This window comes from Coregonus clupeaformis, chromosome 24 (assembly GCF_020615455.1).
Source record: "Coregonus clupeaformis isolate EN_2021a chromosome 24, ASM2061545v1, whole genome shotgun sequence".
NCBI lineage: Eukaryota > Metazoa > Chordata > Actinopteri > Salmoniformes > Salmonidae > Coregonus > Coregonus clupeaformis.
In genome coordinates, this window is record NC_059215.1 from 31472056 (window position 1) to 31485711 (window position 13656).

Below are 13656 nucleotides of genomic sequence, written 5' to 3' on the forward strand. Positions count from 1 at the left end.
TGTGGTGCTGAAGAGGCAACAACGAAGATGGCATGCTGTGGGAATTGCCTATGTTGTCACTGCTGCTGCAGGGATGAAGAGACCCTCACACCCGAGGAACTGGTATGAGATAATTTGCATAATGTGTACAAATGCCTCAATTAGCAAAACATTTTGTGCGAGATTTCCAAGGAAAACTAAGCTTGTGTCCTGACTTCTTCATCCTGGCTAGAGAAAGCTCAACCCTCTTCTGTTGTGATGTTCTCATACCCTAAAAATGTATGCACGCATGACTGTAAGTCGCTTTGGATAAACGCATCTGCTCAGTGGCATATATTATTATATAATAGACATTTCTCAATGCTAGCTTAACTAGCTAGCTAGCTTGCTAGCTATATTGTATGATAGCTAGATAAATAAAGACATATTGAGTTCGACTATGTTTGCTATATAGCTGTCGGAATAGCAATATGCTGAATAAATGTTTTGGGGAAATTTGTACTGAGTCAAACTAAACAACATGACAGCTAGCTAGCTGACAGTGGTTAGCAACTATGCTGACTAGTAGCCATTGGCACTACATTAGCTTGATGCTTAGCAAGCACGACCCATTCCATTTATCAAGAAACATTGCATGATCATGATGTTCATTGTTTAATAGAGGCCCTTGTCAAACACCCAATTGGACAGTTTGACAATGGAGCACTAGTTGTCTGAAGAAGTGTATGTTGAAAGAGAGCTAAAACATCTAGCTATTAATTCCCCTCAAACTATTCACAGCCTTGCATGATGACTCAGGAAGAAACCTCGGCAACAGCTTGCTCTTTTGTTGGGGGTATTAATTGTGTGGCATGTAGTACTATGTGTAGTAAGTGCCAGCTATCTTCTAATGATGACTGGAAAGCAGTATTGCAATAACTTTATTTGTCAGGCTGAGAGTCGTTTTGTGTTGTTTTTTTATTCTTCATGCATAGGGCCGAATGTCAATGTCACATTCTTCAATCTTCTATTTTCCAGACTATTCTTGGGGAAACTCAAGATGAGGAGGATGAGATCCTTCCAAGGAAAGATTATGAGGTGAGAAAATCCCTTAGAAGCAGATGAACATCAAGATGTTGGCGTAACTCATGTGAATGAAGAGCAAATGGACACACCCAAATAAGCATCAGTGTAGCTCTTGACTAGCTCGGTTGCCAGTCTGTTTCTGCTCTCTTGCCAACTCTTAATGGAATTGTCATGTCAATGTTTGGCTTGACAATGACAATGGAGTAGGGAAGAGCACAAACGGATCTGGAACCAGGCTAGCTCTTGACCACGTCTGTTGCCTGAGTACCATTGAAGTCTGTCTCGTTAGAAAAATATACTAGAGAATCTATACAATAAACACACTCTGACTCATCTCCAAATGGTTCTCTCTATCTTTTGGCAGAGCCTGGATTATGACAGGTGCATCAATGAACCATATGTTGAGGTTCTGGAGGGAATGAACAATAAGGTATACTAAGAAATGAACCGTTGCACTGTGGTATTGTTTAAGTGATAAATACATGTTTTAAGTTAGTTACAAAGTCGTTACTTAGTGATTAAAAAGCCTTTTTTTTTTTTTTTTTGTCTTTATATACTTTTTTTAAATTTCCACAACCAGCATGTTACAATTGTGCTGAGTTTGTCTATATTTCCATTTATTCTAACATGGGTTCTCCTATCACATATTAGAAAGCCAAAAAGTATGAAGCTGTGAGGTGGATGCTGGTGTTTGCAATTGGAGTTTCAGTAGGCCTGGTAAGTGCCATCATTTTCTATCTTGCATGTAGAATCAGACATGCTGATTTTTGGTTAGCTTACATACCAGTAAGCAAAAAACAATGACGCTCTGTACATTCTATGGAAATAATATATGACGAAGGTATGGACGATGCCAAGTTCTACTGCCAAATGGCTGCATTCATCAGAAAATGCACATTAAACTCTTGACACCATTTTATTTTCTTTCAGGTGGGCCTTTTCGTGGACTTTTTCGTACGCCTCTTCACTCAGCTCAAATTCAACTTGGTGGGAAAATGTATCTTTTTTTTGAAGATGGAATATTTCACTCCAAAACTCAGATTGAACACAATATCTCAAATTGATAAAAAAAAAAAACACTATCTCAAATTGATCATGTCTTTCTGATATTGAACACTGCAGGACACTTTTCTTATGGTGGTGATTATTTAGCATTCCTAAAGCCTTCATAAAGCCTTTATATGTATGATATAATAGTCATAATTCCCTAATCAACATATTAGTTAGTTTAGAGCAGTGAGGTGTTGTGTGGCAGACAGTGCTTTTCCTTAATCAGTGTGTGCTAGCTGTGGAGGAGTGCAGTGAGAAAGGCTGCCTGGCTCTGTCGCTTTTCGAGCTGCTGGCCTTCAACATGACCTTCATCTTCATCGCCAGTGTGTTGGTCCTCATTGAGGCAAGGCCGCTCTACACAAATACCTAACATGTCCTAACATTATGTCCTTTCATGCTATTGTTATGCTATTACAGTCGACTCCTGATAAATGCAGTGACTTGGGACTGTTGTGATGGCGTGCACTAAACCAATGCATGCAGTTATCAGGAGCAATTTAAAAGGGACACCGCAAACTATATTGCACTTCAAAAGAGCTGGCACTTATCTGAAGTGCACTTGTCAGTAGTCTGGCTGTACTGCCTGCCCGTACTGACCATACCCTCATTTTCAGAAGTAATGTGCACGCTCATAATCCCTCTGACAATACGCTTTGACAGTTTATTTTCAAAACTGCTTTACATTTTATTTGCTTGTCTGGTGGTATCATATCAGAATTGTCCCAACTTCTACTGAACGTCCCTGTCCTGTGTCATTTAGCCTGTAGCTGCAGGCTCGGGAATCCCCGAGATCAAGAGCTACCTGAACGGAGTGAAGATACCCGGAATAGTCCGGCTACGGACTTTCCTCTGCAAGGCCATCGGAGTCCTCTTCACCGTAGCCGGAGGTACTACAACATAGATGGAACTGGGTCGTATTCACTAGGCACCGAACGGACTGAAACAGACTACCTGAACTTGTCCAATAGAATGGTTATTTTTCGTTTTCCGTTGCAAAACATTTTGCTACGGTGTGCACTAATGAATACGACCCTGACTTTCCAACAGATGCAAACATTATAGGATTAAACTAAAAGGAATCCGGTACCAAAGTGTCTGTTCCGCCTCTGACTAGGTGTTTGATCCCTCAGGTCTGTTTGTGGGGAAGGAGGGTCCAATGATCCACAGCGGAGCCATTGTGGGAGCCGGCCTACCTCAGTTTCAGAGCATCACTTTCAAGAAGATCAACTTTGACATCCCTTACTTCCGCACTGACAGGTACAGTAGAACGCTCTACTAGTGTAAAGTGCTAATAGCGCAGTAGTTCATCATTATAAGTTAAATGTCTGTGCTTAATCTTCATTACAGGGACAAGCGGGACTTTGTGTCGGCGGGGGCGGCAGCTGGGGTGGCCGCTGCGTTTGGGGCGCCTATAGGGGGCACGCTCTTCAGCCTGGAGGAAGGCTCCTCTTTCTGGAACCAGGCACTCACCTGGAAAGTGGTAGGTCGACGGACACGCATACATACAGTACCAGTCGAAAGTTTGGACACACCTACTCATTCAAGGGTTTTTCTTTATTTTTACTATTTTCTACATTGTAGAATAACAGTGAAGACATCAAAACTATGAAATAACACACATGTAATCATGTAGTAACCAAAAAAAGATTAGATTCTTCAAAGTAGCCACCCTTTGCCTTGATGACAGCTTTGCACACTCTTGGCATTCTCTCAACCAGCTTCACCTGGAATGCTTTTCCAACAGTCTTGAAGGAGTTCCCACATATGCTGAGTACTTGTTGGCTGCTTTTCCTTCACTCTGCGGTCCAACTCATCCCAAACCATCTCAATTGGGTTGAGGTCAGGTGATTGTGGAGGCCAGGTCATCTGATGCAGCACTCCATCACTCTCCTTCTTGGTCAAAAGCCCTTACACAGCCTGGAGGTGTGTTGGGTCATTGTCCTGTTGAAAAACAAATGATAGTCCCACTAAGCACAAACCAGATGGGATGGCGTATCGCTGCAGAATGCTGTGGTAGCCATGCTGGTTAAGTGTGCCTTGAATTCTAAATAAATCACATACAGTGTCACCAGCAAAGCACCCCCACACCATCACACCTCCTCCTTCATGCTTCACGGTGGGAACCACACGTGGAGATCATCCGTTCACCTACTCTGCGTCTCACAAAGACACGGCGGTTGGAACCAAAAATTTTAAATTTGGACTCATCAGACCAAAGGACAGATTTCCACCGGTCTAATGTCCATTGCTCGTGTTTCTTGGCCCAAGCATGTCTCTTCTTCTTATTGGTGTCCTTTAGTAGTGGTTTCTTTGCAGCAATTCGACCATGAAGTCCTGATTCACGCAGTCTCCTCTGAACAGTTGATGTTGAGATGTCTGTTACTTGAACTCTGTGAAGCATTTATTTGGGCTGCAATTTCTGAGACTGGTAACTCTAATGAACTTATCCTCTGCAGCAGAGGTAACTCTGGGTCTTCCTTTCCTGTGGCGGTCCTCATGAGCTTCAGTTTCATCATAGCGCTTGATGGTTTTTGCGACTGCACTTGAAGAAACTTTCAAAGTTCTATAAATGTTCCGGCTTGACTGACCTTCATGTCTTAAAGTAATGATGGACTGTCGTTTCTCTTTGCTTATTTGAGCTGTTCTCTCCATAATATGGACTTGATCTTTTACCAAATAGGGCTATCTTCTGTATACCCCCCCTACCTTGTCACAACACAACTGATTGGCCCAAACACATTAAAAAGGAAAGAAATTCCACAAATTAACTTTTAACAAGGCACACCTGTTAATTTAAATGCACTCCAGGTGACTACCTCATGAAGCTGGTTGAGAGAATTCCAAGAGTGTGCAAAGCTGTCATCAAGGAAAAGGGTGTCTACTTATATATAATATATATAAATATATTTTGATTTGTTTAACACTTTTTTTGTTACTACATGGTTCCATACAGTGGCTTGCGAAAGTATTCACCCCCCTTGTCCTTTTTCCTATTTTGTTGCCTTACAACCTGGAATTAAAATAGATTTGTATCATTTGATTTACACAAGATGGCTACCAAACAAGAAATAAAACAAAAAAACAGAACTTGAGCGTGCATAACTATTCACCCCCACAAAGTCAATACTTTGTAGAGCCACCTTTTGCAGCAATTACAGCTGCAAGTCTCTTGGGGTATGTCTCTATAAGCTTGGCACACCTAGCCACTGGGTTTTTTTCCCATTCAAGGCAAAACTGCTCCAGTGCCTTCAAGTTGGATGGGTTCTGCTGGTGTACAGCAATCTTTAAGTCATACCACATATTCTCAATTGGATTGAGGTCTGTGCTTTGACAAGAACATTCCAAGACATTTAAATGTTTCCCCTTAAACCACTCAAGTGTTGCTTTAGCAGTATGCTTAGGGTCATTGTCCGGCTGGAAGGTGAACCTCCGTCCCAGTCTCAAATCTCTGGTAGACTTAAGAATTTCCCTGTATTTAGCGCCATCCATCATTTCTTCAATTCTGACCAGTTTCCCTGTCCCTGCCGATGGGAAAAACAGCCCCACAGCATGATGCTGCCACCACCAGGCTTCACTGGGGGGATGGTGTTCTCGGGGTGATGAGAGGAGTTGGGTTTGCGCCAGACATAGCGTTTTCCTTGATGGCCAAAAAGCTCAATTTTAGTCTCATCTGACCAGAGTAACTTCTTCCATATGTTTGGGGAGTCTCCCACATGCCTTTTGATGAACACCAAACGTGTTTGCTTATTCTATTCTTTAAGCAAATGCTTTTTTCTGGCCACTCTTCCGTAAAGCCCAGCTCTGTGGAGTGTACGGCTTAAAGTGGTCCTATGGCCAGATACTTAAATCTCCGCTGCGGAGCTTTGCAGCTCCTTCAGGGTTATCTTTGGTCTCTTTGTTGCCTCTCTGATTAATTCCCCCCTTGCCTGGTCTGTGAGTTTTGGTGGTTGGCCCTCTCTTGGCAGGTTTGTTGTGGTGCCATATTCTTTCCATATTTTAATAATGGATTTAATGGTGCTCCGTGGGATGTTCAAAGTTTCTGATATTTATTTATAACCCAACCCTGATCTGTACTTCTCCACAACTTTGTCCCTGTTTGGAGAGCTCCTTGGTCTTCATGGTGCCACTTGCTTTGTGGTGCCCCTTGCTTAGTGGTGCCCCTTGCTTAGTGGTGTTGCAGACTCAAAACAGGTGTATATATACTGAGATCATGTGACAGATCACGTGACACTTAGATTGCACAAATGTGGACTTTATTTAACTAATTATGTGACTTCTGAAGGTAATTGGTTGCACCAGATCTTATTTAGGGGCTGTGAAACATGGTGGTGGCAGCATCATGCTGTGGGGCTGTTTTTCATCGGCAGGGACTGGGAAACTGGTCAGAAATGAAGAAATTATGGATGGCGCTAAATACAGGGAAATTCTTGAGTCTTCCAGAGATTTGAGACTGGGACGGCGTTCACCTTCCAGCAGGACAATGACCCTAAGCATACTGCTAAATTAACACTTGAGTGGTTAAAGGGGAACCCCCCTCACTCCCGAGGTGCGCAGTGGTCTAAGGCACTGCATCGCAGTGCTAGCTGTGCCACTAGAGATCCTGGTTCGAATCCAGGCTCTGTCGTAGCCGGCCGTGACCGGGAGGCCCATGGGGCGGCGAATAATTGGCCCAGCGTCGTCCAGGGTAGGGGAGGGAATGGCCGGCAGGGATGTAGCTCAGTTGATAGAGCATGGCGTTTGCAACGCCAGGGTTGTGGGTTCGATTCCCACGGGGGGCCAGTATGAAAAACATAATGTAGGTACTCACTAACTGTAAGAGCGTCTGCTAAATGACTAAAATGTAAATGTAAATGAAACGGTTAAATGTCTTGGAATGTTCTTGTCAAAGCCCAGACCTCAATCCAATTGAGAATCTGTGGTATGACTTAAAGATTGCTGTACACCAGCGAAACCCATCCAACTTGAAGGAGCTGGAGCAGGTTTCCCTTGAAGAATGTGCAAGAATCCCAGTGGCTAGATGTGCCAAGCTTATAGAGACATACACCAAGAGACTTGCAGCTGTAATTGCTGCAAAAGGTAGCTCTACAAAGTATTGACTTTGTGGGGGTGAATAGTTATGCACGCTCAAGTATAGTTTTTTTTTGTCTTATTTCTTGTTTGTTTCACCCCAAAAAATATTTTGCATCTTCAAAGTGGTAGGCATTTTGTATAAATCAAATGATACAAACCCCCCCCAAAAAATCTTATTTAATTCCAGGTTGTAAGGCAACAAAATAGGAAAAAGGCCAAGGGGGTTGATACTTTCGCAAGCCACTGAGATCATGTGACAGATCATGTGACACTTAGATTGCACACAGGTGGACTTTATTTAACTAATTATGTGACTTCTGAAGGTAATTGGTCGTACCAGATCTTATTTAGGGGCTTCATAGCAAAGGGGGTGAAAACATATGCACTCACCACTTTTCAGTTATTTATTTTTTAGAATTTTTGAAACAAGTTTTATTTTTTTGATTTCACTAAACCAATTTTGACTATTTTGTGTATGTCCATTACCTGAAATCCAAATAAAAATCAATTTAAATTTCAGGTTGTAATGCAACAAAATAGGAAAATCGCCAAGTGGGATGAATACTTTTGCAAGGCACTGTATGTGTTATTTCATTGTTTTTATGTCTTCACTATTATTCTACAATGTAGAAAATAGTAAAAATAAAGAAAAACCCTTGAATACAGTACCGTTCAAAAGTATACATTAGAATGTCTAGTTTGAGAAACGGGCGCCTCACAGGTCCTCAATTGGCAGCTTCATTAAATAGTACCTGCAAAACACCAGTCTCAACGTCAACAGTGAAGAGTTGACTCCGGGATGCTGACCTTCTAGGCAGAGTTGCAAAGAAAAAGCCATATCTCAGACTGCCCATCTTAATCTTTTATTTTTATTGGCCAGTCTGCGATATGGCTTTTTCTTTGCAACTCTGCCTAGAAGGTCAGCATCCCGGAGTCAACTCTTCACTGTTGACGTTGAGACTGGTGTTTTGCGGGTACTATTTAATGAAGCTGCCAGTTGAGGACCTGTGAGGCGCCTGTTTCTCAAACTAGACACGCTATTGTATTTGACCTCTTGCTCAGTGGTTGCACCGGGGTCTCCCACTCCTCTTTCTATTCTGGTTAGAGCCAGTTTGCGCTGTTCTGTGAAGGGAGTAGTACACAGCGTTGTACGAGATCTTCAGTTTCCTGGCAATTTCTTGCATGGAATAGCCTTCATTTCTCAGAACAAGAAGAGCCTGTAATCGAACCCACAATTGCTGATGCTGCAGATACTCAAGTAGTCTCAAGAAGGCCCGTTTTATTGCTTCTTTAATCAGCACAACAGTTTTCAGCTGTGCTAACATAATTGCAAAAGGGTTTTCTAATGATCAATTAGCCTTTTTAAAATGATAAACTTGGATTAGCAAAAACAATGTGCCATTGGAACACAGAACTGATGGTTGCTGATAATGGGCCTCTGTACGCCTATGTAGATATTCCATTACAAATCAGCCGTTTCCAGCTACAATAGCCATTTACAACATTAACAATGTCTACACTGTATTTCTGATCAATAAATATGTTATTTTAATAGACCAAAAAATTGCTTTTCTGTCGAAAACAAGGGCATTTCTAAGTGACCCCAAACTTTTGAACGGTAGTGTATGTGTACACACACAGGCTATTCTTCTGTCAGTTTAAGTCATTGTAAGTCAGTTGCTGCTCTGAGGTACCCCTCTCTTCCTCGGTCTCCCTCCCCTCAGCTCTTCTGCTCCATGTCGGCTACGTTCACCCTTAACTTCTTTCGCTCTGGGATCAACTACAACAAATGGGGTTCGTTCCAGCTACCCGGCCTGCTCAACTTTGGAGAGTTCAAGGTACAAGCACTCATTCACATGCACAGACATTGCTTGTTCATGTTTTGGAGGTGTGAGTATATTATGTGGGTCATGTGAAATCCATAGATTAGGGCCTAGTGAATTTATTTCCTTATATGAACTGTAAATCTTAGAAATTGTTGCATGTTGCGTTTTATATATTTATATATATACAGTGCATTCGTAAAGTATTCAGACCCCTTCACTTTTTCCACATTTTGTTACGTTACAGCCTTATTCAAAAATCAATCTACACCCATAATGACAAAGCAAAAACAGGTTTTTAGAAATGTCTGCAAATGTATAAAAAAAAAAAAAACGGAAATATCACATTTACATAATTATTCAGACACTTTACTCAGTACTTTGTTGAAGCACCTTTGGCAGCGATTACAGCAGGGGTGTCAAACTCATTTTAGCTCAGGGGCCACATGGAGGAAAATCTATTCCCAAGTGGGCCGGACCGGAAAAATCATGGTATATATAACTTAAAAACAACAACTTCAGATTGTTTTCTTTGTTTTAATACGATCAACATACAACATAAAGCTGGAGCCTGAGGACAGTGTGTCCAAAATAGTACAAGCACAACATCACTATTAATCATAAAACACGTCAAGTTTATTTGAAAATTCTAAAGAAAAAGAACACACAAACACACAATGCCTCAGTGATTAACAGAACTGTTTCACAGATCACAGAACTATATCAGGGTGTCATTTCTCAGGCAGAAATGTAGATACAAATAATGAAATCCTGTTCCCCAAACAAGTGCAAGAACCACAGAGTCAAGAATAGGTTAAATATACAAATAAAATAAAAACAATTAAAAACAATAGCACATCAACATAAAAACATATAAACATAAATCTGAAAGTGTTGCTCAAACTCCCGTAACAGTCCTGTTATTTTATCTTTGAACCGCTTCATGTCTGCCACATGTTGGGTCGCGCACACATTTTTCAGACAGGGGAAGTGAGCTGCATCACCACCGGCAAGTTGCGTCTCCCACAATGACAGCTTCAACTTGAAAGAACGTATGCTGTCATAATACTGCGTGACAACTTTGTTGCGCCCTTGCAGCTGTTTGTTCAAGTTATTCAGGTGCTCTGTAACATCCACCATAAATGCAAGGTCCTGCATCTATTCTGCGGAATGAAATTCTAACACTGGTTTGCCCTTTTCTTCCATGAACTGTTCAATTTCTTCTCGTAAATCAAAGAAACGCCTCAGCACAGCACCTCGGCTTAACCATCTTACCTCAGTGTGGTATGGCAGGCCATAGATGTGGTCTTTCTCTCTGAGAAGGCTGTCAAACTGACGGTGATTCAGGCTTCTGGATCGGATGAAATTAACAGTTTGGATGACCACCTTCATGACGTTATCCATCTTTAATGACTTGCAACACAAAGCCTCCTGGTGCAAAATACAGTGAAAAGTCAAAAAATCACGTCCCTCCATTTGCAGATTGCACTTTCTCTCTGAACTTTGTCACAACGCCTGCTTTTTTCCCGATCATTGAGGGCGCACCATCTGTAGCCAGGCTGACAGCGCGGGACCAGTCCACTCCGACCCTGTCCAGCGCGCCGACGAGTGCGGTAAAAATATCAGCTGCTGTCGTTGTATCTGTCATCGGCACCAACTCCACGAACTCCTCGGTGACGGTCAATGTGTCATCAACTCCGCGGATGAAAATGGCCAGTTGTGCAACATCTGTAATGTCCGTGCTTTCATCAATTGCAACCGAAAACGCAATAAATGACTTTACTTTTTGCTTCAACTGGCTGTCCAAATCCACTGAAAGATCGGAAATCCTGTCTGCAACTGTGTTTCTTGTCAGGCTGATATTTGCAAAAGCCTGCCGCTTTTCAGGGCACACAATCTCCGCTGCCTTCATCATGCATGTTTTTACAAATTCACCCTCACTAAATGGTTTTGAAGCCACTGCGATTTCATTAGCAATGAGGTAGCTAGCTTTCACTGCAGCGTCACTGATGTCTCGGCTGTGAGTAAACACAGACTGCTGTTTCTTCAGACCCGCCAACAGTTCATTCACCTTCTCTCATCTCCGCTGTCCTTGAAAGTTGTCATATTTGTCGGCATGAAGACTCACATAGTGGCGACGAAGGTTATATTCTTTCAGCACTGCAACATGCTCTGAACACACCAAACATACAGCTTTCCCATTCAATTCCGTGAATAAATAGGATGACCATTTTTCTTGGAACACTCTGCACTCTGCGTCCACTTTTCTCTTTTTTGACAGAGACATAGTGGGGCAATGAGGGTGCCAAAGCACATAATGTTAAAAGTAGAAGCCGTAATAAATATCGCGGGCAAAACAAAGTAGCTCATTGGCTGCACGTGCTTGACCTACTTGCTCTGCCCCGGTATAAACAGTTTGCTTGCTTAACACAATTGCTATTGCGCCATCCAGTGGACGCAATTGGAACAGCAGTTTATTTTATTGAAAAATTGCAGCGCATTTTTATACTCTACAAAAAGAATTTTTATTTATTTTTATTTTTATTTATTTTTTCAAAATCATCTCGCGGGCCGGATTAAACCCGTTTGCGGGCCTGATCCGGCCCGCGGGCCGGACGTTTGACACCCCTGGATTACAGCCTTGAGTCTTCTTTGGTATGACGCTACAAGCTTGGCACCTGTATTTGGGGAGTTTCTCCCATTCTTCTCGGCAGATCCCCTCAATCTGTCAGGTTGGATGGGGAGGGTCGCTGCACAACTATTTTCAGGTCTCTCCAGAGATGTTCGATTGGGTTCAAGTCCGGGCTCTGGCTAGGCCACTCAAGGACAATCAGAGACTTGTCCCGAAGCCACTCCAGCATTGTCTTGGCTGTGTGTTTAGGGTCGTTGTCCTGTTAGAAGGATAACTTTTCGACCCCCAGTCTGAGGTCCTGAGAGCTCTGAAGCAGGTTTTCATCAAGGATCTCTGTGTACTTTGCTCCGTTCATCTTTCCCTCGATCCTGAGTAGTCTCCCAGTCCCTGCCACTGAAAAACATCCCCACAGCATGATGCTGCCACCACCATGCTTCACCGTAGGGATGGTGCCAGGTTTCCTCCAGACGTGACACTTGGCATTCAGGCCAAAGAGCTCAATCATGGTTTCATCAGACCAGAGAATCTTGTTTCTCATGGTCTGAGAGTCCTTTAGGTGCCTTTTGGCAAACTCCAAGCGGGCTGTCATCTGCCTTTTACTGAGGAGTGGCCATTAGTGACTGACTAGTGGGGAGAACAAGTATTTGATACACTGCCGATTTTGCAGGTTTTCCTACTTACAAAGCATGTAGAGGTCTGTCATTTTTATCATAGGTACACTTCAACTGTGAGAGACGGAATCTAAAACAAAAATCCAGAAAATCACATTGTATGATTTTTAAATAATTAATTTGCATTTTATTGCATGACATAAGTATTTGATCACCTACCAACCAGTAAGAATTCCGGCTCTCACAGACCTGTTAGTTTTTCTTTAAGAAGCACTCCTGTTCTCCACTCATTACCTGTATTAACTGCACCTGTTTGAACTCGTTACCTGTATAAAAGACACATGTCCACACACTCAATCAAACTGACTCCAACCTCTCCACAATGGCCAAGACCAAAGAGCTGTGTAAGGACATCAGGGATAAAATTGTAGACCTGCACAAGGCTGGGATGGGCTACAGGACAATAGGCAAGCAGCTTGGTGAGAAGGCAACAACAGTTGGCGCAATTATTAGAAAATGGAAGAAGTTCAAGATGACGGTCAATCACCCTCGGTCTGGGGCTCCATGCAAGATCTCACCTCGTGGGGCATCAATGATCATGAGGAAGGTGAGGGATCAGCCCAGAACTACACGGCAGGACCTGGTCAATGACCTGGAGAGAGCTTGGGACCACAGTCTCAAAGAAAACCATTAGTAACACACTACGCCGTCATGGATTAAAATCATGCAGCGCACGCAAGGTCCCCCTGCTCAAGCCAGCGCATGTCCAGGCCCGACTGAAGTTTGCCAATGACCATCTGGATGATCCAGAGGAGGAATGGGAGAAGGTCATGTGGTCTGATGAGACAAAAATAGAGCTTTTTGGTCTAAACTCCACTCGCCGTGTTTGGAGGAAGAAGAAGGATGAGTACAACCCCAAGAACACCATCCCAACCATGAAGCATGGAGGTGGAAACATCATTCTTTGGGGATGCTTTTCTGCTAAGGGGACAGGACAACTGCAACGTATTGAGGGGAGGATGGATGGGGCCATGTATCGCGAGATCTTGGCCAACAACCCCCTTCCCTCAGTAAGAGCATTGAAGATGGGTCGTGGCTGGGTCTTCCAGCATGACAACGACCCGAATCACACAGCCAGGACAACTAAGGAGTGGCTCCGTAAGAAGCATCTCAAGGTCATGGAGTGGCCTAGCCAGTCTCCAGACCTGAACCCAATAGAAAATCTTTGGAGGGAGCTGAAAGTCTGTATTGCCCAGCGACAGCCCCGAAACCTGAAAGATCTGGAGAAGGTCTGTATGGAGGAGTGGGCCAAAATCTCTGCTGCAGTGTGTGCAAACCTGGTCAAGACCTACAGGAAACGCATGATCTCTGTAATTGCAAACAAAGGTTTCTGTACCAAATATTAAGTTCTGCTTTTCTGATGTAT

The 13656-nt window shown here is 43.0% G+C and overlaps 1 protein-coding gene across 2 annotated transcripts in view; it reads left to right on the plus strand.

Annotated features, from left to right (window-relative positions):
• LOC121538302 (chloride transport protein 6-like) overlaps nt 1-13656 on the plus strand; it is a 61056-nt gene continuing 47400 nt past the window's right edge. For both annotated transcript variants that reach the window (XM_041846179.2, XM_045207144.1), the window contains exons 1-10: nt 1-102; nt 997-1056; nt 1409-1474; nt 1696-1761; nt 1975-2041; nt 2331-2437; nt 2855-2981; nt 3225-3351; nt 3442-3574; nt 8889-9002. In XM_041846179.2, the coding sequence (XP_041702113.2) occupies nt 28-102; nt 997-1056; nt 1409-1474; nt 1696-1761; nt 1975-2041; nt 2331-2437; nt 2855-2981; nt 3225-3351; nt 3442-3574; nt 8889-9002 (942 nt within the window). In that variant the 5' untranslated portion in view covers nt 1-27. The remainder of the gene's footprint in view (nt 103-996; nt 1057-1408; nt 1475-1695; nt 1762-1974; nt 2042-2330; nt 2438-2854; nt 2982-3224; nt 3352-3441; nt 3575-8888; nt 9003-13656) is intronic.